The sequence below is a fragment of the Pezoporus wallicus genome, unplaced genomic scaffold (genome assembly GCF_028554395.1).
Source record: "Pezoporus wallicus isolate ANWC-B61680 ecotype Strahan unplaced genomic scaffold, APGP_CSIRO_Pwel_v1 scaffold_11491, whole genome shotgun sequence".
Lineage (NCBI taxonomy): Eukaryota > Metazoa > Chordata > Aves > Psittaciformes > Psittacidae > Pezoporus > Pezoporus wallicus.
This window is the reverse complement of record NW_026642649.1, coordinates 1,955,019-1,980,503: the sequence shown is the minus strand read 5'-3', so window position 1 is coordinate 1,980,503 and position 25,485 is coordinate 1,955,019. Positions and strand designations below refer to the sequence as shown.

Sequence of the window (25,485 nt, the reverse complement as noted above, 5' to 3'; positions counted from 1 at the left end):
TCTCCCACATGCACAATATATGTTAAGTGTTGATTTAAGTGCTTGAGAGTCTTCTACACTGAGGCTAAACAGCAGCTCTAGAAGAAGGAACAAGATATATATATCCAAGTATTTTCTATTTCCCCACTATGCTCAGTATATATTTGCTTAACTGTGAAGAATTTCTCTAGTTCTGTCAAGCTCTCAGCCTCTCTTCAAGTCAGGGGATTTTAACTGCTGACTGCTTTCCATCGTACACTTGTAGGCCTTTTCTAAGCAGAAAAGAACCCAGCCAAACAAAGTCAGGAACACTAGGAGCATCATGATGGATGCAAAACTAACCAGAAGATAAAATGCAAATTGTAATCATTTTAAACCAAAGTTTTTAGTGAATTTAGAGCTGTGGCAAAGAATAGTAACACAGAGCAGCTCAGGAGTACCAATTCACAACAGCTAACTCACCTCCCAGGAGGAATTCCTCTCTTCGTAAGATCTAGTCGGACTTTCTCTCCCACATGCCGATAAACCTCTACAATGGCTAGAATGGCAGCATCTCTCACCTGTGGATGCAGATTAAATTGTTCACTTCAGGGTTACAGAAACCAAAACAACATTTGCTGACAATCTTCCAGCTTCCATCGACCTGCGTGCCAACTCATTTCACAAACCACTTGCAACAGTAAGGATGGAAGTGAAAGGAAATACAACTGTTATTTCAAGAGGGTATTTGTTCCAAGTTAGAGCATCTCCAGATGGTAGATGAAAAATCCTAGAAAAAACAGCTCTAGAGGGAATTTCTGGGATTGACATAAGAAGAACAACCCCAGTGCTTTATTTAGCACTCTGACAACGGGCAGTGCTGCCAAAAGTTAGTCCCTGCATTCAGTCCTGACACTCCACCTTGTCTTTATCTATTTCTACACACAGTGAGGCCCTTCTGGAAAACCAAGGACCTGACTGCTCACAAGAATCAGTCAAATTGACCAGTGTTTCCTTTACTTCCTTCAACAGGCATTACCATCATATTGGCACAAGGAAGGGAGTAAGACAAGACAGGAAGAGCAGCTACAGCAAGGAGGCAGTGCCTCTTTAAGAATCTTAAACCATAGTCCTTGTAACAACAACTGCCAAAAATGCATGTTAGTAAATGCCATTATTCTCTATAAAGAATTCCTGGAATTACTTCAGTATTGTTCTTTGCAACAGTTTGAACTAAACCCACAATTGTTATATCAAGATATGAACTGCATCTATTCTAGTGATCAACAAACAGAACAATTTCCTAACAGATTTTCTCTACTCTAGAACAATGCTACACTATGCAGGAGACAAGGACTTTGCTGCATCCAGAAATTAAGCATAAAGCATATCCTGTTTATTTGTCCATCTCCTACTAATGCTACCTTCTTCCTTACTGTATTCTTGGCCTTTTCTCTCAGCTACAGCTTCAGATAAACTGAGATGTTATTAATTTCCATTTGAAGGTTTTCTGAAGTGCAGCTATCACCATTATAAACTGCATCTTCATTTTTACTGCAAGATGCTTTTGTTTAATGGACTGGTTTTAACTACAGTCCTTGCATGTACTCAAATGCCATTTGGGTCCCATTTAGGAAATCATTACACATGATAATGTTAGCAAATGTGGCCGGCTGTTACAGGTCTCATGCAGGGGCTCCTCCTGGAGGCAATTCTTCCTGTCAATGTATTTTTTTCCCCCTTTTCTTTCAACATGCTCTACAAGAAACAACTGTAATAACAAATCTCAGCCTCTGACGACAAAACTGAAGGGGCCAGTACATCACAACACTGCTGCCTGTGCGGCTCTGCTTTCATGGGCCAATGGATAGACTGATTCAGAAGAAAATGGGTTTATTGTTCCTCGTGGTAGAAAATAATGATCTGTTGTATACAAGCAGGCGTATTGGCTGCTCTTAATCTACGTTTATGTGACTTTCATTCCTCTGCCAAGGTATGGCTGTTGACGCACCAGTAAGTAACGAAACCCTTACCTGACTGTTGGAGTCACCAAGCGCTATACACAGATGCGGTACCAACTTGCTGAGAGTTAATGATTGTGCACCATAACTAGAAATAATAAAAAATAGAAGTTACATTTAAAAATACAAGTTAAATGCTTGGGGTATTTTTGTTGTTGGTTTGGTTCTGGTTGGGGTTTTTGTGTTGTTTTTTTAACAGAAAAACAAAGTACTTCCTGCAGAAGTAAACTTTCAGCTTAGCACTGATAAAATACAGACTTGCACCAATCAAGCTCCATCTTTCTCTTACTAGTCCTCTGTCTACTGTCAAGTAAGGCAGAAATACTACAGCTTCAGTCTTTCTTTCAGAAAGCTCACAAGTGAAAAGGTTTGATTTTTTTCCCATTTATCAATTTAATTGAATCAGACTTCTTCAAGTATTGGTTTCAGAGAAGAACGCCATTCAGAAGAAGGGGAGAACCATTACATCTCCATAGAAACACAAAGCTTACATGTTTAAGGTAGCAACAAGACACAAACACACTCCTTCTCGGGATCGGTAGTTCTTGTGTTTAAAACCAACAGCAAGGCGCTCCCAAATGTGCTATAAAACAGAAACAGTTGTCTTTGATTACCAAGAGCACAACAAGATGTAAATCTATTCGTATTTCATAACTACATTCATAACAGTTGCAAGAAACCAGCAGAAGACAGGTCCACCAGAGAAGTAAAGGCACTTCTCAGATAAAATGCAGTTACAAAATGCACAGCATGGAACACAACACGAATTATTCCTATGCCAAAAACAATTTGGAAGAACACTTCAGAAACGTAGCTGAGTATTTGTACTCTTTGAGCAACAGCTCTTAGAAACATACAGATTTGTTACAGTTAACACACACCAAGCAAACGCTGACACCACAAACCACTGACTCAAGCAGAAGTTGCTATATTCTTCTTGCTTCATATTCTGTTTCCCTGCCAAAATCTCTCCTTCATCTCAGCTCATCCTTACCCACACCCCTGCTGTCCAATTCCCCCCTACTTCTGCTTTAAATGTATTTCTTCCTGTGTCATTTCTTTCAGTCCATTCATGCTAATTCCCTCGCTTCCATTTCTGCTCTGCTTTCGTTCCTCCTTTTGTGCTGCGCCGCTTCCCGTGCTGCGTCTCTCCGGCTCTCTGAACCCTCATTCCCCTTCTTGCGCACTTAGTTTTCCACTGCCTGCCTTTAGCCCTTCCCTCCTCCGTTTGCCTGTGTACCTGTCCATCTCCTTGTCCTTCTCTAGCTGTATGTTAGCGTGCAGGAAGCACAAAGGTGAAGCTTACGGGGCTGGGGATTCCCGGCGGTGTTCCGGCGCAGATGCGGCGGCAGCGCTGCCATGACAGCCCCAGCAGCGGGGAGGCTGCTGGCGACGGCTGCACATCGCCCAGCCCAGGCACCACCCTCGCTCCTGCTCCGAACGGGGCCACTGCAGCGTGCAGTCCCTCCACACACAGCTGCTGAGGTGCGCTGCATGTGAATGACTGCAGCCCTGTTCGCCCTCCTGAATAAAACCAACCCAAACCCCCCCAAACAGCAACTCATCAAAGACAGCCAGCCGAAGAGCAGGGAACACTGCAGCCTCTCCATTCAGGAGGCAGCACACTTCACAGCAGATGTAAAAACTCTCCAGTTAGAGCCTTGCTTGATCGCTTTGTCCCATCTGTGGTTTCTGGTTGGTTTGTTTTGTATTTCATTACATTCTGCTCAAACAAGCAGGATGCAGCTTGTTAAAACTGCACAGATTAACAACAAACAACAGGATTTCATGGGAGAAAACACCCTTCCAGCTGAGCCACTGTCCTGGACAAACATGGGAAAATGGAAGTCTCCATGCTAGGGGTGCAAAACATACAGGGAGGGAGGGAGCTGTAGAGTGATGAAACAAACAAAAAAGGCTAAGAGAAATTCACTGAATTTACCCTACTTTCATAACTCAGTTCTTCTAAACAGAGAAATCCAAACGGCTGCTTAGAAATGTCGACTCTCACAACTCACTAGCAACAGTTGATGTCAACCTTCCTTTGCCCCATGTGTGCATTTATACCACTGATGCTCTTATTTTTATGCTTTCCTGCCCATAACCAGCTATGTCTAGTTCTCACTCATAGAAAAACCCCAAACAAACAAAAAAGACCCAAACACATCTAAACCAAGAAAAGGGAACTGGCGACAGAACAAACTCGGTATCATTCAACAACACGCTAGAACAGACAAGGTGAGTTGGTTGGAAAGAAACTTACAAGGCTTATCCCCGAAAGATTATTCCACCCAGTTCTTCCAAAAGGATGTTTCTCTGCATCAATGGGAGCCTAAAACTCTGTATTTCAATGTTGGAGGCACAGGAGAGACTTTTCTGCTGCTGTCCCTGCTGTGAGGACGAGTAATGCTTTTCATCCACATTTTTAATGATACATAGGCTGTCCTGAGAGCAAATGACTGAAGCCGGGTTTCTTCCACCCTAGGGGAGTTACCACAAGATCCATCCCTTCTCTTACACACACTGTTCCTTCCACACCACAAACCTAGTATTCTTTCTGACACTGTGAGTAAGCTTCCAAGGGAGTGGAAGCTTCCTTCCATGACCTCAGTGTACAACCTTCAGCCTAACAACTCTTCAGAGACCAAAAGATGGACCAGTAATCTAGAGCACTTCCATGATGAGGGCCTAGCACGAAGCAACTATCACCACAGTTTTTATCAGCAATGGTTCAAATGAAGGTGTCCGTCTCCAAGATGCTCTGCGTTTATCCAAATGCTCTCAGTGTCAGGTACTTCGGAGCATGTTGGGCATAGGAACATGTCACTCATGAACTACTTGCTCTTGGGCATGAAAAAAATGCTGCAATGTCTTTGTCAATGACTACAATCAAAATGGGATCTCTTGAAAAGGTCAAGGCAAGTCTCTGTGGATGAAACCACTAGGCTTTGATGCCTAAACCCCAGTCAGATCTGTGACCAAATCATGCAAGAAAATGCCTCACATTGGAAGGGAGATAAATATGCTTTTATATTTGCTAGACATGCCTCGTCTTCCCTATCAGGCAAACAAAGCAACCAAGAACAGTTTTCTGACTGCACATCAAGTAAATCTTATTCTCTGCGCACAAATGTTCAAGTCTGTATCTATGAATAAAACAAGACAGGAATTAGCACACAAACAAACCTTATTTTTGCTCACAAAACCCAAGATGTTCCCTATAAAGTTCTGCACTTAAAACTCTGACAGATTTGCTTCAGAAACTAAAACCTCAAATTGTAAGTCCCTATTGACAACCAGGATCCACAGAGTTCCAAACAACATCACTGCTCAAACAATATAACCCTGTTAAACAAGCCTACGTTTTTCAGACTCAGAGTAGAAACTGGAAGATTTAGCACCTAACTTCCTAGGATGGAAGCCACCTAATGCTAAGAGCTGTTAATCTGCTTAACTCAAACTTCAACCTCAGACAATCAAGAGGGCACCTTATCTCCCCCCTCACTTTGCCCACGGTTCACACAGAGCATCTGCCATACATTTAGAAAGCCATATTTTCTACATTGGAATGGATGGCCTCAGCTGCAGGACTACTCCATGTTCAAGTACAAAGCTAATTTTAAACTAAAGTCAGAGCTAAACAAACTTATTTATTCCCATTAATGCAAACTCAAAGCCAGGAGGATGCTTCAAACATGCTTTAATTGACAAAGTTCTGCCACATGACACAAAACCATCTACTCAGAATTCAGCTCCCATAAGCAAAGACTGCAGCACTGCACTGCCAGATTTTTATCTCCAGCTGAACAATGCATCGGTGTTACCCCAGGAAGGATATCTTCAGCCTTTGCACTACTAACAGTCACCACAACACTGTCACATATTCGAAGGTAAGCTCATACACAAGCCATAAGCCCGCTGGAGGCCTCCACCTGAACCTACACTAAGTAATCATACCATGGGTGGTGCTGCTTCATCCATCAATTTCAGTATGAGATTCTGTGCTTGCTCCCGAACTTGGTCTTTGGCATCTCCCATACGATCGATCAAAGGCAGGAGAACTGCAAAAGAGAGAAGAAGAAAAAGATTAGCCCCCCAGTGAAGGTTTTCTGATGCTTACACAGATTTCCTCAAACATATTTAAAATACAATCTCATACGAAAATCAAAACTGATTTTAAGTTGGTCAAAACATATTAAAGTCCAGCTAAAAATCACCTTTTGCTGCATTTGGTGTCCCACGTCTGAACACTCGAGGGTATTTTACAGTGACTGCTACCAAATTAATTGTGTCCTATTCTACCCAGGCAGTAAATAACAGTATTGCTCTATTGTTTGAAAGGGAGATCTGAAAGAATTTTAACAGCACTTCACGATTTTATAGTACTACCTGAACAACCGAGTTGCCAGCAAGAGAAAGGGGACAGAATCAGAAACTCAGGATGTCCCCTCTGTTCTTACATTAAAACCAGCAGCCCTTTCTGTGCCATGAGTATTACAGTACTGAAGTTGCAATTTCCCCTCCTGCTGTATCGGAACACTTCCTAAGTGTCCTCCTCTGAGCACTGAATTCTCCTGGCTCTGGATATTCCCCTGACGTCTTTAGCTACAAAGTTTTTGTGTTTCTCATCTATCTTCCCTCCCTGTTCTCCTGTAAATGAATTAACAGCTACTCTCAGTTTATAGTTTGAGGAGTTTGGAGTTATTTTGTTTGGGTTGGTGCTCCTGTTGGGGTGGAACATTGAGGTTTCAGGGTTGGTTTGTTGGGGTGGGGTGCTGGTTGTTTGCTTTGGGTGTTGGAGGGGTGGTTTGGTTTTGTTCCGTGGCTTGGGTGGGTTTTGTCCCCAGTTTGTGAGCACAGAAAAAACATCCAGAGTTCAGTAAGTGATCCTGGGGAGTACAGAGCTGACCCCTTGCCATAAACTGCCCATCACTCCTACACTTACTGATTGCATCTTTCTTGCCAGCATCGCTTTCCATGACTCTTTCCAGCACTTCTAAATGGACCTTTTACCCATGGCACGTGTTACGGGTGAGGTCTGCTACCCTAGAGCTGACTGCTGTGCAGCTGAAGGCAACTCCGGGTTTACAGAGAGGGGAACAGCCCCAGCCCCAGGGAAGCAGAGGGGAACACACGGAGTGCCAGTCCTGTGGGAACAGGGCTCCTTTGTGACCGATGAGCACACTGAGTCAGTTGATGGAGCTGCAGATACCAGGGCCCCACTCACATCACCAAGGCAAGTACAGAGAACAGCTACTAGGAGCCACAGAACAGAGATGAGCTCACCCCGTTGAACTAAGCCATGCCTCAGCCTACACATTTCAGAGCACACGGCTGCTGAACACGCCAGCCCCTGTCACAGAGGGACAGGCTGCTATGGGACCTGTTCAGGGACCCGAATGGCTGCAGGCTTGACTCCCCCCTCAAATCTCAAGTTTCTGTAGGACCCCATGCAAGACATGATATATTCTTTTTGCATAAGGAAAATGAAACGAGGCTGTCGAATGCTGATACTCAGTTTGGTATTTCATCCTCTCTGACAAAGAAGGCTCCAGCAGGAAATCGCTGGTTGCCTACTGAAGAAGTTTCAGAGCACTCAACCAGAAGGGAATCTCCCTTAAACATATTTCAGCTTGACCTTCTAATGCCTTCAACGCTTGTTCTCCCAGCATCAGACACATCTAAAAAGAGCAATAGCGAAAGATAGCTGATTTGTGTTAGCTGTGCTTTCTAGGAATAAGTGGGAAACACATCTTCTTCCCCAAAATTTCTGACACCATTTGAGACGCTTGGGTCTACCCCAGCAGCCTGGTTTTGCTGATCACCCCTCTCTTCCCCCTACTCCAAGCCTCCTGGCCTCTCCTTGCTCCTCTCTACTCCTGCCCAGCCAAAATCCCAAACCACAAGAAACTTTAAGTTCTCATAAGAAACCTCACCTAAGCCCACAGCAGCAGTTACAGATGACAGACCGACACAGGCTTTTGTTCTGCACCAGGATAAGCTGGTGCTGTCAATAGAAAGCAGCACCTTTGCCCACTCACTGTGCCAGCCAGTTTGCCCCTCACAGCTCATACCATCCCTCATACCAGCACTTGTCTGTTTGTAGAGTGAACTGAGGACATGCTCAGACATTCCAGGTAATACACGTGTGTCAATCAAAAGCACGAGCCAAGAGTTATGTTGAAACTGAGCCAACAGGAACAGCCTATGGAGGTTCTGGCACCTTAGGAAGTATCGACTGGATGTGCACACACTAAGGTTCTACAGAAAGATTTAGGCAGCTTTAGGCAGATTTCTACCCCTACCAGCTACAGCTGAAGTCATACTTGCAATACAAGGGCACCCTTTATCATAACTTAAGCCTCTGCTTTAGGAGATTAGAGCACTACTACATCCCAAAAAATGAATGACAGAAAATAAATCACTAAGAACAATGCTCCCCTTCACTTCATTCCAAATACAACTGAACAATCACTTTGGCTGATACTTTTCCTCTAGGTTTTATACATTTCATTACCATGATTGAATTAGCATCCTTTATGCTGCAGTGACAATATACACATATGGTTGTTCCTAAGCATCACTCTGCAACTAAACGATCTCAAATAGATATTGGAGTTAAAAGGAAGGTGAGAAAGGAGGAGCAAGACCATATATGAAGGTGGTATTTGAAGTCGTAGTCTCCTAACAAGTTACCCAGTGAAGTATATAACTTGCTGTATTCAGTATGGACTCACTACTATTCTATACTACTTCACTATTTGAAAGGGACTCTGGAAAACCTAACATATGACAACTTTCTTCCTTTTATTCATTTACTTCTGCTAATATGAAGAGAAACATTATACTAAATTCAGGAAACACCGATTCCCCTTTGCAGTTGCTGGTTATTTTTGCAGGGCCAAGCGGCACTATATCCCATTCAATTTGCCTTTTCACCACATTGCCAAAGCTTCCTATCACTACCAGCTACTCCCGAGTTTTTCCTGTTGAGACTTCTGTTACACCACAACTTTATAGGGATTTATTACTGAAGAAAACTCAGGAGCGTCAGTAAAAATAATCTATAGCACACAATAATTCTACCAGATCTACATCAAACTGCCCTGCTATTTACCATCTTTACGCCTTTCTCTTTTCTACTATATCCCTAACAGAGCTTATTATCCCATCGGTTTCTCTTCCATTCTTTGTCTTCCTTCTCTTGGCTCAGTAAGCCTAAATAGATTTTCACTTTTACACATTCACATAATGACTTCATCACCACAAGCTGGACAGCAGAAACGGAGTTAAGGCCAAAACCAGCCTGGGGAGTCTGGGTACAGCCTTGAGAGATGGCAGATTTATTTCTTTTACAGGGAATGAAGATGATGAACAAGTAAATCCCAGGAGTCAGTGCTTAGAACAGCCCCCAGTGTGTTTTTAAGAATGCCAAGCAGCTTAACTGCATGACCCCCCTGCAGCTGGAATGCCACTGGAAGCACAACAATTTCCTTTTGTTAAACTTTAACAAGAGTTCCTTCTGTTGTGACACAAACATGGGGCTTTTCAGTTTGTGTTATCCCTCACAGCTCCTTCTGCTCCTGCTCTCCTGCCAATTACACCTGCTCTTTGTAAGTGCCTGTTTTATGGCCTCTTACCCTCTCACATCTACCCATTTCAATGGCCCACATTTTGATAGGCCATGTCTGCTTTGCTGCAAAGGCCTACAGAAAGCATTAAGCTAATAAGAATCTGTGCCAGGGAAACAACATCAGTACTGGCAGAAATTCTGTCACTAAAAAGTCTAACTTCTTAGACATAAAAAGAAAAAGCTTTGAGGACAGACACAGATTACACCGAGGCAGCAACCTGTATCTGCCTCATCTTCTCAGGAACTGCCAGCTCAGGCACAGCATTAAGCAGCTGCATTGGAAAGGAGGACAAGGACAGAAAAAGCAGTCTGTTCTGCTGGCTACAATGCACGGGAGAGAAAGGAGCCCCAGAGAGGCTCCTATGGGGCTGGCACTAGGGCCACAATAACAGACCCACATGGCCAAGGGCTACTTGTAAGCAAAAAACCATTAGCAGGCTCTCCCCTCCTCAAGATAAAGTCCAGACCCCAGCAAGTCTAATCCAAATCCATCTCAGACATTAATGTGCTTCTCTGGGTCTCTTCAGAAGCCATCTAAGAAAAGCAGGATTAACGAGATACTCTTCTTTACAGGCAGTGGAAGGAAAACACACACCTTTTTGGTTTAACACAATTAATTCATTAACCTAGCAAGGTTTCGGTCTCAGGAACACAGGACAAGAGCTTTCAGGTCCAAAGAGCTGTACCTGACCAGCAAGGAAACTAGAAAGTAGAGAGAACAAATGTTCATGCCATCTTTTAAAACTGTTTAGCTCTAGGCTGGCTTTACAGAACTAGTATTAATTAGAACCAAACAGAAACCAAGGCAGGCTGTGATTTCTCTCCTCTTACTTAACGGCACTGCATTTCTAGGTGTCACACAGTGAGGAGTCCACAGACAGCAAGCAGATGGTACTGTAAATCACAGCCTAGCACTTCAGGCGTGGATCACTTCAGGTAACATTCATTCCTACTACTACTAAATTCCAGTGCCAGCCAGGACAGAAAAAGCTTTCAAAGGCTGCACAGATTTATTTTTTTACTAAAACTTTAGAGAAACTGTCACCAAGATGTAAAAAAGTTGCAGCTTACATCAGCTGCGACAATCAGCTGGGATCGCTATAGAGGGAACCAAAGAAAACATAAGGCTTTTCTGAGATGTTGCAGGAAATTCATCTTTTTGTTACATCTGAAAACATAAAAGCAATTCAAAACATCTAGTCTGAAGAAGAAAAGAAGAACCACCCCCACCCCAAATAATGAAGCCTCTGCTGAAAGCCTCAGTAGCATTTTATTGCTTAAGCAAATCCTACAATTCATATCCAGACAGCTTTTCCTGAGCTCAATAAGCAATAAAATGAAAAGGCAGTATCAGACACCCCTGACCTGCAGTTAGGCACAAGAAGATGCCTTTGAGACAGGACTCTTCTCACATAAGTACAAAAGCTTGCTTTATATTAGCTGAGCAATTCAGTTTCTTGAATTATAATAAAACACATAGAAAACAGAATAAAACTCACTCAGCTCCTAGAACCTGAAGATTCCATATTCTTCCACATGTTATAGAATGACAGAATATTTAGGATTGGAAAGGACCTTAAGATCATCCAGCTCCAATCCCCCTGCCATGGGCAAGGACACCTCACACTAAACCATCTCACCCAAGGCTCTGCCCAACCTGGCCTTGAACGCTGCCAGGGATGGAGCATTCACAACCTCCCTGGGCAACCCATTCCAGTGCCTCACCACCCTAACAGGAAAGAAGTTCTTCCTTATATCCAATCTAAAATCCATACACTAAATATTAATATATATTAATATATAAATATCAATATATAAATAGGTGAATATTAATATGTAAATATAAATATATAAATCCATATACTCATAATATATATATCCATATATCCTAATGAAGAGTCCCTCCAATAAGAATTTGAAACTGCTATTACACACACACACACATATCTATATATATATACCCATGGTAGCTCATGCTAAAACATTCCTTGGTTTTCATACTGTTGAGGAAAGCACTTCTCCACACATCATCAAATCCACTTAACTGAAGAGTCATATCTTGATTAAACTGTGTATTTAGGTATTTTCCATCCCAAAACTCTAATCATGAAGAAGGAGAGAGAAAAATTCAGAACCTGGGTGTCACTTATCTCAATGCAGTCTTACTCAAACAAACACCTCCGAATTCTTGTACCAACTGCTTTTAAATCCAAGTACCCTCCAAATATTAATGCACATTTAAAGCGGTCGTAAGGATGTGCAAATAAATCAGGCAACATACTTGAATGCTTAATTGTAACAATAAATTTGTAAGAACATTTAAACTGTTCTGAAGAGCCTAATTCAAAGGTGGTTCTATCACTTCTAGAAGCCTCCTGGGAAAGAATTTGAACACTTGCAATTGGTTTCACATCTTGGTGTATGGCACTACAACAACCTCCCAAAAGTATTTTTGCCCACTGGTTTCTTTTCACGTAGAATCATAGGATTGTTAGGGTTCAAAGGACCTTAAGATCATCCACTTCCAACCCCCCTGCCATGGGCAGGGACACCTCACACTAAACCATCTCACCCAAGGCTCTGTCCAACCTGGCCTTGAACACCACCAGGGATGGAGCATTCACAACCTCCCTGGGCAATCCATTCCAGTGCCTCAACACCCTCACACTAAAGAACTTCTTCCATATATGTAACCTGAACTTCCCCTGTTTCAGTTTGAACCCATTACCCCTTGTCCTATCACTACAGTTCCTAATGAAGAGTGACTCCCGTAAGAATTTGAAACTGTTATTACACATATATATAGGTCTACACTGGGGGCTTTGTGTGTAAAATGTGTCTAATTCAGGCTTACACATATGCACCTAAGTATAACGTGTGTTTTGTTCTTAAGTGTCAAGTATCTTTCCTTTAATCTGCAGATAACTATAATACATTTTGCAGTGTATCTTGGAAAGCTGTATGTGAAAGTGAATGACAAGATAATTATATGATAGACTAATGGGCAGTTCAATATGTGCAGGAAAATGTCATGATATAAAACCACATTAAATGTCACACAGGGTCCATATACCTTCATTACACTTTTTCTTTTCTCATTCCTTTGAAAATGAGTGGGCAATAAGTAGAGAACATTCACTTCTTTTAGAAATGAAACTATGAGTACAGACTTGTCCCATAAGCTCTATTGCCATTACACCTGCCCATAGTTCTAATCCTCTTTTATTTCTGATGTATAATATTTTACTAATTAATGCCATCACCTGGGAAAATAGATTGTGACAGGGTAATTATGTACTCTTATGTAATCTCTTTTAATAACAGAATAAGGAGTAGCTTTAAAGACTGAAAGATATAACACTTAAACACTCCTTAATCTGCTTCAGTTCTTCTAGAAGATAGCCACGTAGCCTCAGGGACTAACACACACCCTGAAATATACTGCTTGCAAAGTATTTTGAAGCATCTTTATTACAGGTACTAGAAAACAGATCCCAGATCCGTGTGTCCAAGTCCCCAGAACACTGATGCCAGCTGCAGAGAGCATGCAATGTCATTAATCATAAGCACGTGGTTTAGTGGTGGACTTGGCAGTGCTTGGCTAACAGTTGCACTTGAGGACCTTAAAGGTATTTTTCAACCTCAATGATTCCATGATTCTGCTTTCTTCTGGCATATGTTAAGAACCCACTACAGTCAGTACATGCACAGTCATCTATAGCATAGAGGAGACAATATAGATTTTATAAAAAGAAATGAATGCTGGAGAGGGACTCTTCATCAGGAGCTACAGGGAAAGGACAAGGGGTAATGGCTTCAAACTTAAACAGGGAAGATTTAGGTTGGGTATAAGGAAGAAGTTCTTTATTGTGACACTGGTGAGGCACTGGAACAGGTTGCCCAAGGATGTTGTGAATGCTCCATCCCTGTCAGTCTTCAAGGCTAGGTTGGACGGAGCTTTGAGCAACTTTGTCTAGTGGAAGGTGTCCCTGCCCATGGCAGGGGGTTGAAACTGGATGATCTTAAGGTCCTTTCCAACCCAAATCACTCTGTGTGATTCTAAGTGGTACCTCACTAACTTGTAAGAGCTCTTTGCATAAAGTAACTCAGCTGACAGAGTGCAGCTGGATTTTCACATAGTTCTCAAGTAAAGGGGTCTTACAGGAAGGAAGATACCACAGTGATAAAGGCACATGGAGGAAGAGACACCACTCTGGGCAGCAGACCCTAAATCTACTAGGAATCACAGGAAACAGGTTGTTACAGCAGGCAGTATATATGAATGTATTAGGTCTATTTTCAGGAAGAAGCCAGGTAACAAAAAAAGAGGTTCTTAATCATTACAACAGTAACAGACACATAATAAACCCAAACAGAATTATGCTGCTATAAACATACACTGCATCAGTGCTGCTATGGCTTCCTCAACTCAAAGTCCTGCAACAGAAAGGCTATTAAAGGGGAAACAATAAAAACTATGGAACCATGTGTATACAAGAAACAATCAGACTGGGACGGGTACCCAGGGCAGGGAGAAGGACAGCAGAGGACAGCCACAGAAGAGATCTGTGAAATGAGGATGGTGGTCAAGAAGATAAGAAGTGATAGCTCATCTCTCTAACACAACATCCAGCAAACATCAGGTTATCAGACAGCCCCAAACAAAATATTTTCCATAATTAAGCATTATTACAGAACACTGTAGAAGCCAAACCAACTGGATACAGCTGTAGGAAAACAGGGTGACACTGGCCTCAGCTACTCTAAACTGCAAAGCCACTGACAGCTTGGGGATCATAATGAAGGGGTTATCACTCCATGACTGTCGTGGCCTTACTGTCTTTTCAGGCACCTGCAGATTGCTGTCAGACATGAGGCTTTGGTCTGACCTACTGGAGTCATTCTCAGATTATGTTAGAAGCCAAATCTACAGAGTCAACAGAATATGCTTTGGGAAGCCACTGGGTCTTTAAGTTTTGGTGAAGAAAGCCGTTCTCTTGTCACCAGTGCGCTTTTACTCACTCTCATAAACCCTGGACTATCCTCACAGCCAGACTTTTACAATGAAGTTTTTGTGTGACTGCTTCACTGGCAAAAATTGACATGTTATAAGACTTGGAGAGACAGCTACTGACTGAAGAGAAGTCATACCATAAATCACTCTCCTGTAAAAGTCATCTAAAACAAAGGTTGTTTTGTGCCTTTACCGAGACTAACGTTTTGGGGTCTGTCAAACTTACCTAAAGGCTGACCATGCACAACAGTGACTTGCATATTCAGCACAGTGCACTCCACAGGTCTTAATTCTGAAGATGCTCAGAAGACCAATTTCAGTAGAAGGCACGACTACTGGGCTCTTCTAAAAGGTACTTGTGGAGTACACACCTTCAGATGCCTACTGATGTTACACATGTTCCACGGTCACCCGGTGCCAGTACTCCTTTTGGTTTTCTCAGTATAAATGCTACAGGGTCATAATCTCAAACTACTCAACTACTGGGACAAAACCAAAGAGTGGTTTTAGTCTCTTCTGAAGTAGTTCACGCTTAAAACAAAACCAGAGAAATGAATAAAGGTTTCCAACCTTTCATAAAGCTGCTGGAATTTTCAGTTACACACACCACTAAAATACAAATCAAAACAGAATAAAACTCTGCAGCCCAGCACTGTGTGTAACAACAGACTGTTCAGAAATCACTATCCCGCACAGCACAATACAGCTTCAGTGCCCTTACACTGCTCCAGTACAGAACAAGCCAAAGAAAAATCCCTCAGCAACAGCAGGTTCCAGTTCTGCAGCACTACTGCAGTAGCTCTGCAGCACCCTGAAAGGGGCCTCCAGTGACTGGGGTCAGCTACTTGTCAAACTATACTTTGTGTTCCTAAACTTTCAGATGTTGCTGATTTCTTAACTCTTAAATACAAAAGTAGACACATAAAGAAAAGGAAGCTTAACATTGTAGCAGAAAATCTGAGGTAAGAGGAGATGTGGGAACAAGATGTAAGTTACACAAACTTTGGGAAAGGATGTGCAGATAGAAACTTCTGCTAGCAACAGCCAGTGATACATCACTAATGTCAATGCTCCAGTAGCACCATCCTTTTTCAAGGACACTAGCAAAATGACTTGGGCAGCATCATTTGTTCACACCTCCTAGCACAACTGTTTCATACCCAGGCACACTCAGATCCATTCATTTGAATGTCATTCAAGTAACTATTTCACACAAGAACAACAGTCCTTTTTTCCACCCCGTAAGAAGTTTCAACTACCAAAAGCTACAGTTACCTCACAGGAGGTAGACCACACTGTCCTCAGAGACCACAGGCTTCAGCAGACATAAGGCTCTAATTTAAGTGATCTGCAAATAAAACCTTCAGTCTTCAACACAAGTTAAAAGGTAACACTTATGTTCCGATGTAATTTGTAGATGACTGTCTTGGGGACTAGTGAGTACATAGATAGCATGGGAGTGGTGAGCAGCTGTACAGAATGAACCTAATTACTGAAGAGATGTTCCTGGAACCTCTCAAAAATCCCAACCACCACCCAGAAATCAACAATTGCATGAGAAATGAACACTTACAAGTTAATGTCAAATTACTTAAATTCCAACAGTAGCAATAAGATGTCTACCACTATATTATATTTAGCTCAGAAAGCTTTCAACATGTTTGACTTCAGCTGCTGTGGAGGGTGGGAGAAGGGCAAAGGAGGAGAATGTCTTTTACTTCTTGGTTTTAACAATAAAGTTGTATTTCACTTACCAGTTCCTATATAGGATTTAAAGCGTCCTGATAATCTGTCGACAAAGGCACCTAAAACATCTAATCCCAGTAGTGCTACCTGTTGAAACAAAAGCATTAGATATATAAAACAGATCACTAAAGAATTCTTTAGAATACATTTTAAAGACATCAGACACAGATATGCAAACATGCTGAAAGACTGGATCTTAACCCAAAGAGAAATTAAAGCTCCAATTAGAGAGCTTCCTTGAAGCTTTCAGGAAGACAAAGTCAGCAGAATACATTTGGGATGGATCAAGTGTATTTACATATACCAGAGCACTTCAGGTTTTTTAGTACTTGTCTTAAAACAGAAAGACTATTAATGTTTTTGTATTTTCAACTACAAATCATTAAAATTCAAATTAATGATTATGAGAACTAAGGAGTTGGAGGAAGCTTCTTTTTTTCCTGTCTAGATCATATGTTAGGGTCTGCAGTTCTGTCTGTCCTTTAAAAGATGACTCTAGAGGTCTAACTTGATATTAAGATGAAAGTCAAAGTTCCTTTGAACGAGGTAACAGTGAGGCTGTAGGCCTTTCCTCCTCTACCAGGTCGCTAAGCTGCTGAAACAAACCAACCAGAATGCCTTAGCAAAAAAAAAACAGAAAACAAAAGAACTCCAAACAAACCCACAACCCAAGAACAAAACCAAAGGAGAAGGATGCAGTTGTAAGACTCAGAAAAAGCAAACTTAGAATGCAAAACTAAGCCCCCCAACATAAGTACTAACACAGACTAGGAAACCTCCACGGTTTAAACAGTTTTCCAGATGCTAAGAGCTTACTGCAATCCGGCTACTTAGCTCATCCACTAAGGTCATCACATCGTTTTCCAAACTCCCAAAAGAAAACAAGGGAGAGAAGCTGCTTTCCCTGGCACACCAGTTCAGACCACACCATTTGTCCACCTGCTTGTTCAGCTTGAGAAGCTCCATTGCTCTTCATTTGCTTTTGGTTAAAAAAATAAAAATACAGATAAAGAAGATCAGAAAACAAGAGACAGGTCAAAAACACTGCTGGGGTTGTGAGGAAGTTCCCATCTCTGATCACAAACCAGGTAAGAGAGTAACTAACAGAGAAACAAAAACATGATCAGAAATGAGTGGTAGACCTAAATTATTGCAACAAGTCAGGATGCTTTTTTTCACCCCTGCCTACCCCGCACAGCGTTCCAAGACTTCATTTCTGATGTCCCGTCACAGTTCATTATGAACACCAGAACTGCATTTCCCACACCTTGTAGTTAGCTCAATTTGCAGCCCACGAAGATGCAAATCCCAAAGGAAGGACCTCCTGATGCTTGGGCTTTTGTAACTGTTTTTTTCTCCTCTGGATTTTCTAGTTAAGGCACTGGAAGTTTTTCCCTGTGAAGCCCTGAGCAGAGCTACTCCCCTCCATCAGCTGTTTATTTTCCTGCAACTTGGAACCACATTTTCCTGGACGACGTTGTTTCCGCAAGATCCTTATCTGTCACAATGGTCCACAGCAGACAACAGGCCAAAGAAAATCCATCTGGAGATGGATGTGAATGCACGTGGCCCACGCACACCAGATCCCATGAGCTGTGTTTCCACAGGAAACTAGACAAATATGGTCCCCAGAAAACCTCGGGTCTGAAGCAACCACATAATTAAGGGGATTTTAATCAAGTTGTTATAAGTACAATAGACCTCCTTTTAAACAAAGGGAACAAAACTTAAGTTTCAAGTTAGTACATCTTATGTGGAAATTCACACCATTTTATTACGTACTAAAACAGGGAAGAGCAAATATAAATGGATGGCATCACTGAATATACTGCCAACAGGTGACTGCATCTGCAGCTTAAGGTGAGAAAACAGAACACTATACTTGGTAACTTAGACAAAAAAAAAAAAACTAAGTCAGCTTTTATGGTAACATCAAAGTTTCCCAAAATCTCTTCCCTTTAATATTCTTTCCCAGATTGTTAAAGCTTTATGAGACCTGAGACAAAGTTTCAATCTAGAAAGTGATGCCTGAACGCAGTAAGGAATTCATTCTGGATATGCATCATTTTCCTATGCTTCTGTTTCCTGATTACAAGCTCCGCCTTAGACTCGGCTTCCAGTGGCAGCTTTTAAGGTACCCTTCCTACGCATGTATTTAGAGGTCTATTAATGCATAAACCACAGCCTTTCCCTCTGTAACGGTACTTACAGAGAGTCTCCCTCTTCTCCACACGTTTGATTATCTTTCTAAAATCCCTCTTGAAGACTTCTTCCATTCCAAACAGCAGCACCTCAGAGACTTAAAAAAGTAAAGCACATATGGCTTGAGCTCATGCAAAGTCCCCTGTGGTATGCACCTTGGAAATGACAACAGGTACGAAATGCCATGATACCTACAGAAAGTACAATGTGACCTCAGGCTTGAAGTAGTGGGAAACTGCTCTAGCTATCAAACTGGCTCGCATTCCGTGTTTCAAAACAAGTCAGCTGAAGCATACCACTACAGAGTACATCAAATAAACTACCTCACTGGTTTTGTAATTAGGTCTTACACTTCTCTGCTTTGATACACGATGTTCTGAGCTTCAGTAGATACGATCCAAGCAGCCCTTCGGAAGGAGCCCCTAATGACTGACAGGGGGTCAAGAGAGCAGCATTCAAGCAAAACCAACAAGAACAATGCACAAGTCAGGTAGAGCTGATCTGTAAGAAACAGGGTCTAACCCCTCAGACACTGTGTGGGATGTTGTACCAACACACGCTCTCCACTATGGACAGCAAAACCTCTCAACAGCACCATAGCTCTTCCCACTCACTTCAATGAGGGATGTATTGCTTCTGGAATGAAAATCATTGGATCCGTTTCTTACTCTGCATTCATTAAGCCTTTTTGCCTGCTGCCTAGAAAGGCCTTTGTATGCTGAGGCCAATTCATCAGCTCACTATTGTTTAATGCATTCAAACACTGCATTTAAGGTTCACAAAAGAAATTTAGACTTAATTTAAGCTGCAGTTGATTGGTTGTTGTGCTGTTCTTTAACAAACCAGTGTTCAGGACTGTCCTTGACTTCCTGGATCACAATAAAATTGGCAACCCGACTGAGAAATATTTTATCTGCTGTGGAAAGGACCAGGCTCTTCAGTGAAGTCAAGATGTTCCAACCAAAATGTGATTATGAATTCAGCCTATTTCTTGCTCTGCAGCTTGTTCCTTTTCCAGCTCTCTTGGAAGAGTTTCTTATGTAGTTCTCTTTACTCATCTCCCTGAACACACTTCTCCCCTAGTTCACAGGATACTCCATCACTTTTTGCTCCTTTACTGTTTTCCACTCCAGTTCTTTCCACATTACCCACTTCGCTGAGATCTGCCATGTTCCATTCCATCTCTCAATCCAAAAGCTTGCACAGATACCAAAACCTGTCCCAGCTCCACAGGCAGAAGGCCTCTTCCATTTTCCTTGGTTGTTTCTTCAGCCCAGGTGGTTCTCCAGTCCCACCCAGGTCATCCTTAGACTCTGTTCTCCCTGGAACAAGTGAACTTCAGTTCTCCCCCTCAGAATCAGTAGAGCAGCCGCCTCTGCTGACAAGCAGCCAAAACTGCAGCCACAGCTGCTGAAGCTGCCACACATTATCTATACCTCAGAGATCTTAATTGACAAGAAAGCATTATTTCCATTCTCATGCTTCTTCCATCTTCAAGGGTACAGTGACACAATGCCAAAGATCCAAGATCTGTACCATCTTTTCTTGTTTAGTAGTACGTGTATCACATCCCTTCACACGGCGAGGAAAGAGGATGCTGGTAACTGACCATAAAGTCTTCAAGCTCAACAATTTGAGTTGCAATTCTTCAGCAAATGCAGAGCCTCCTCTACCTAAAAATGCAAGTTTACTGATCTCAAAGCAGTGTTTTGCAACTATAATTTGGACTACAAGCCAAGACTCTGCTGAGAGTATCAGATCTCTGCTACTGTTAAAGCTACTCATCAGCTGCAACCCACAAAGTCTCAAAAGCGGTACAGACTACCAGACTCCCCAGGATAATCTTCCCTTCATACCCCTCCTGTGAGGGCCAAGCACAAATCATTTCAGCTCCATAGTGCAAGTCACCACACCGTGAGAGGACTACTGAATGAATCACCCAGATTTACCCACAGGCTGATGAGTATAGCTCAGCACTGAAAAGGCTCGGCTCCCTCAGACGTCCTTCTCAATAATCATGGATCTGGGAAGTCCTTGTTGGTTTGACCTCTCCTGTACAGCAGCCAAAACAGGCAGGCATAGTGCCATCATAAACATTTCAGAACTTAATAAATCTGGTTTACTGCCCTTCCCCCAAGTTAGGAACTAGAACATTCCTCCCCCCAGCATTAGTGAAGAAACATTTACCCTGTTCTGAAGAACACATCAGTAACACTCAGAAACATTTACACCCTTCTGTTACTTCAAAATCTCTCATGATCTTCAAGCTGACTTGAGTTCAGGCTGAAAGTGGGATCTCCAATCTGTTCTGTATTCCGTGACAACTCAGCAATCAGTATTCTGAAGTGTGCAGCGCACTGCCTCCAGCTTTGATCCATCACAGGAATATCTACAGTTTGCTTCACACATACAAGGAACATTCCTCCCTTTACCACAGCCATATATTTTTCATAGTCACTGTTCCAAGGACAGTGAGTATAAAACAGAACTATACCACAGAGCAACCCCTGACATTTTAAACCATTTTCTTTTTGAGGTTGTCTAGCTTAAACTTTACGTGCTGCAGTGCAAAAAGCTCGAAGACAGAGCCTCTTTAAAAGCAGTGCTCAGTGGGAAGACAATGAGATGTAAGCACTGCATTTCTCTTTAGAAGAAATTTTACATAAATTTTTAATTACGATAAAAAAAAGGGGAAAAAGCTTTCCACCCCCCCAACAATTGCACTTGAAAACCTTTCTAAGCTTGTCGATGGAGAAGAACAAAAACCACTTTATTTTAGGACTTTCTTCTTCCAAAAGAATATAATTCGTTTCGTGCCCAAGGTCTCTTATTTCCTTTCCCGTTTCCTCTTTGTTAAAACTTTATTAAACACACAGTGATTTCTTCCTATTCTGCTGCTTACTCGTATCATTGGCACCAGCTCCTCTGCTGTGAGGAGACAAGTATTCACGCAGCTGAAGAGCAATCTGCTTTAGGAAGCCAGCGCATCAAGTGAACAAGAGAAAGCATCTCCCTAGCCACAGCTCTTTCCTAAGCCTGTCCACTGTACAGCTTCCCAAGCACTCACATTGGAGCAATGAAGGCAGTTCAGCAGCCAGGAAAGAAAGACACTGCTCAAATGGGCAACACCACTATGAGCACATGTGGAACTACATGTGGCTCCATTCTGAAGGAGGCACCTCTCTTGCATACTGCACAGAGCTTGGAAACGGTCTCTAGTCATGCCCAAATCAAACTGCAGGCTAAAAGGGACAGCCTCTTTCTCCCTCTTGACCTGCAGGCATATTTGATCTGGTACACACCTAAACCTCCTGCAGAATCAGTCCAATCAGCTTGTTGAAATGCTGGAAAATTAATTCAACATCAACAGAAAGGGAATTGCCTCAAAAGTGATAGTGGGAATGCCTGGCCAGGAGAAGCACAGCTGCTCTTTCAACAGGGACTACAGTTAGGCTGGATTACACAAACTGAAGCTGCAAAACTACCAAGAACTGCCAGTTCCACCTCTGGAGGAGATGCCTGGGAGTTTGAGACTATATATTCCACATTAGTAATTAAATGCTGGGCAAAATTAGTTTAAATTATACTTCAAATAATTAAAACTTGCTGCAAGTGTCCCTTGCCTTCTGAAGATTTGTTTATTTGGCTAATAGTTTATTTAACACTCTACAAACAGAACATAAATAATACATGAAAAAATAGCAATTATTACTCAAGAATCGAATACCTGAGCTTGAAAACTAAAACTGGATTCATACATGGACAGGCTGAATCACTTTCTCATTACACAGAAATAAGGAAAGTCGCTCCTACGTAGCCAAGATGAAACAAACCTGAAATAAGGAATAATGAAGTTCAGCAAAGAGCTCAAAAGCTGCTCCTCCAACAAAGACATTCAAATCACCACTCTTTGCTAACAAAGGCTAAGGAAATACCAGGATCTATGCAGTAACTGAAGAATAAAGGTTGAGGTGGGCCCTCTGTTCTTCCATTTTTCTGTCCTGCAAGTTACAGTCCTACAACTCAATATAGCATTTGCTTTTGTGTTGGCTTGTGCTCAGCTCGAAAACAACCCTTACACATTCTTCCTAAGGACCTTCACTTAATCCCATGTCCCACATCCTGCATTTGTGTTCAATTATTTTACTGAAATGTAGGACTTCACATTTACTTCTGAACTTACTTTTTCCACATCTTATCTCCATTTTGTTTAAATTAGATCAAATTCCAGCTCCCACTTCATACTTATATGCAGTCAATGAAGTTACAACGACTGCTGTCTCTCTGCGCAAGGACTTGAGACCAAACATCCTGACCACTTGTCTTAACCTATCTGCAAAACCCCAGGTCAGAGCTTCCCTTCCGGCAATCGAAAGCTCCTCCTGCCGGCCTTCTGTTGAACTGAAGACAAAGCAAAACACACTTGCCAAACTAAGGAAATACAAAACTGCTACAGTAACATCACTGGCAGGTCAGTATCGTTCAGTATTTGGGGTTGAGACAAATAAAGCGAAGGAAAAAACTCTCTCTATACGGGGAGCATAGAATAAAAGATAATTCCAAGGATTTGCCCAAAAGAAACAGATTATCCACACTATCAGCAAAAGACTGGGAGATCCCAATTTTCTGGTTTTGCGTGGCAAACAATCTGCTCCTCTGACATTAACCCAGTGATTATTAGGATTATTGGTTATTTTCCTGTTACAGTTGAGGAATAAACCAAGCTAAAATATTGACTACAAAGGTAAGAACCCCCAAAATGGCTCTCAGCCACAACCACTGCTGATCACTCTTGCAAAAATTATCTTGAGAAACTACCAGAATCATAGTTTTTATTATTTCTGATCAGGTGGAATTTGCATAAAGAACTGAAAGGTGGTTTTATTGCTCAGAAGGAAATTTTATGAGGGTAACTGTTTGATTCTGGTGGGCTTAAAAAAGCCAAACACAATATGTGAACAGCCTGCAAAGGTGCTTCTTGAGTATTTCTTCATCCCACATCTCTTTGGAAGATGTTCAAAGCAGGTTTCCCAATTATTTAAGTCAGACACAGAACAGTTTGAGCCAGACTGTACAAAGTCAGGTAACCTTGCAATTATTTCAAATGGCTATCTAGTACCAGAGAGACATGAAGATATGTGGTAAAACTCACATATACATAGCTGAACATCCAGGTTAACCAAGTAAAGCCAGCAAGTACCAGTTGCAATACCCTCACAGAATGGGGAATTAATTTACTGCTTGGAGTGTGCAAACATTAGCACTATTCCAATTTGCTGAAGTTGCCAAATAGTTCAGAGTTTGAGGAGAACAAATCCCAGCGGAAGAGTACTAGCACCCATCTCTTAATATTTTGCATCCAACTTACCTACTCCTCAAAAAGCTTTCCAAATTCACCACTCTTACTTTGTTTCTCCACTACTCCTCACAGCCTTGGGAAAACAGTCATTGTGGGAGGCAAAAAAACCCAAGCCAAACTGAAACCTCTGAACTGCAGGAAAGAGGTCAGTCCCAACCAACCTGAAATAAATGAGCTCATAATACCAGGACACCAAGCAAACAATATTTAGTTCAGTGAGCAACTCTTTCATTCTAATGAGATACAAAATAAATCCGGGTGCTCCCTGGTTTTGCAAAGTTTCCAGCAGTTGTGGAAAGTAATTCATCCCTGACTGCACAGACTTGGTAGCTGAAGTCCCCATGATACACCATTAAGACCAGCCTTTAATGACTCAGATCTCTCTAGGTCACTCTCTGTGCTCTACAACCAACTTGCACCAGAACTCCATCTGCAGATGAGTCAACACGTTCTTACTCCCACCTTTTTGATTTACCAGTAACTCACCCAGGTGATTGCATTTTCCACCTCGATGAGCTAGATAAACTAAAGAAATTCTGCTATCTGCTTTCTTTATTTGGAACTGCCAGGTTGCTTATTAAACCACTATAAACAGCTGCAAACTTCAGACACTTAAAAGCACTATTTGGATAACTAAAACCTGCTTGAAACAATTCAACCTCAGAGATTGCCCACACTTGTTTACTGAACATCTCCTCCCTTTTCCCCCCACTCATTATCAAGTCTGCCCAATCAATTCTCCTATTTCTATTCCCTTCAGACCCTTTCCCTTTTGGTTATGTGAGACAGAAACTTTCCAGGGTGGCATTTTGTAGAGTTTTCTCAGGTACAGCAGAGAGTTGAGCTCCAAGATCATGCATCTTCTCTTTCAGTGTGGTCATCACTGCACTGCATGCAAGAATGGAGTCTGCACACGAGAACAAGATAAGGCGTATCCAGGCCAAGCTACATTAGTTATTCCCTCATCATATATACCAATCACTTATAGTGGAAATAATGCCCCCCTTAAAATTCCCTCCAGTATTCCCCACTTGTCACTCAGCAAAGGAAAAGGACACCAACAAATCACTAAAAAAATACAGTAATCAAAGATGAAGATTACTTGAATATTTTCCTTGAAAATAAATGTAAGCCTGGGCACTCATTACTTGATTATATCATACAGGTACTGAGTTTAACAGCAAACTCAGATTTAACATTTGAAGTTACGCCTATGCTTGCATAAGACGGAATATGCACGTAAGATGCAAAGCACAGTTTTCCAGAGTATTTTTGTTTTGAAGCAGCAGATGCTGCCACCACAGCCAGGAATGCTGGAACTGATCATGAGCAAAACATCCAAGATCCTGTGCTGCTGCAGCTAATAGAATGCATTTAACATGCTCTGAAATAGAGCACTGTATATATAAAGAGCCCACAGTAAGTGGATATAGACAAGAGGTAACAAATATATTTTAGTTATCATGCAACATGTTTTTAAAACTCATTTTGCATGACTGAGGCTGTGATCTGGAGTGCTGCATATCCTCATTTGTCCTGCAGTCCTAACACC

General features: G+C 41.9%; 1 protein-coding gene across 38 annotated transcripts in view; it reads right to left on the bottom strand.

The window, feature by feature from the left end:
• CLASP2 (cytoplasmic linker associated protein 2) overlaps nt 1–25,485 on the bottom strand; it is a 123,505-nt gene that overhangs the window by 96,108 nt on the left and 1,912 nt on the right. For 37 of the 38 annotated variants that reach the window (XM_057431333.1, XM_057431332.1, XM_057431336.1 and 34 more), the window contains exons 2-6: nt 16,381–16,459; nt 5,937–6,040; nt 2,471–2,562; nt 1,992–2,067; nt 442–539 (exon numbers count right to left, since the gene is read on the bottom strand). In XM_057431333.1, the coding sequence (XP_057287316.1) occupies nt 442–539; nt 1,992–2,067; nt 2,471–2,562; nt 5,937–6,040; nt 16,381–16,459 (449 nt within the window). Of the gene's footprint in view, nt 1–441; nt 540–1,991; nt 2,068–2,470; nt 2,563–3,285; nt 3,513–5,936; nt 6,041–16,380; nt 16,460–25,485 lie in introns of those variants that run through there. The other variant, XM_057431370.1, reaches the window with a different exon arrangement.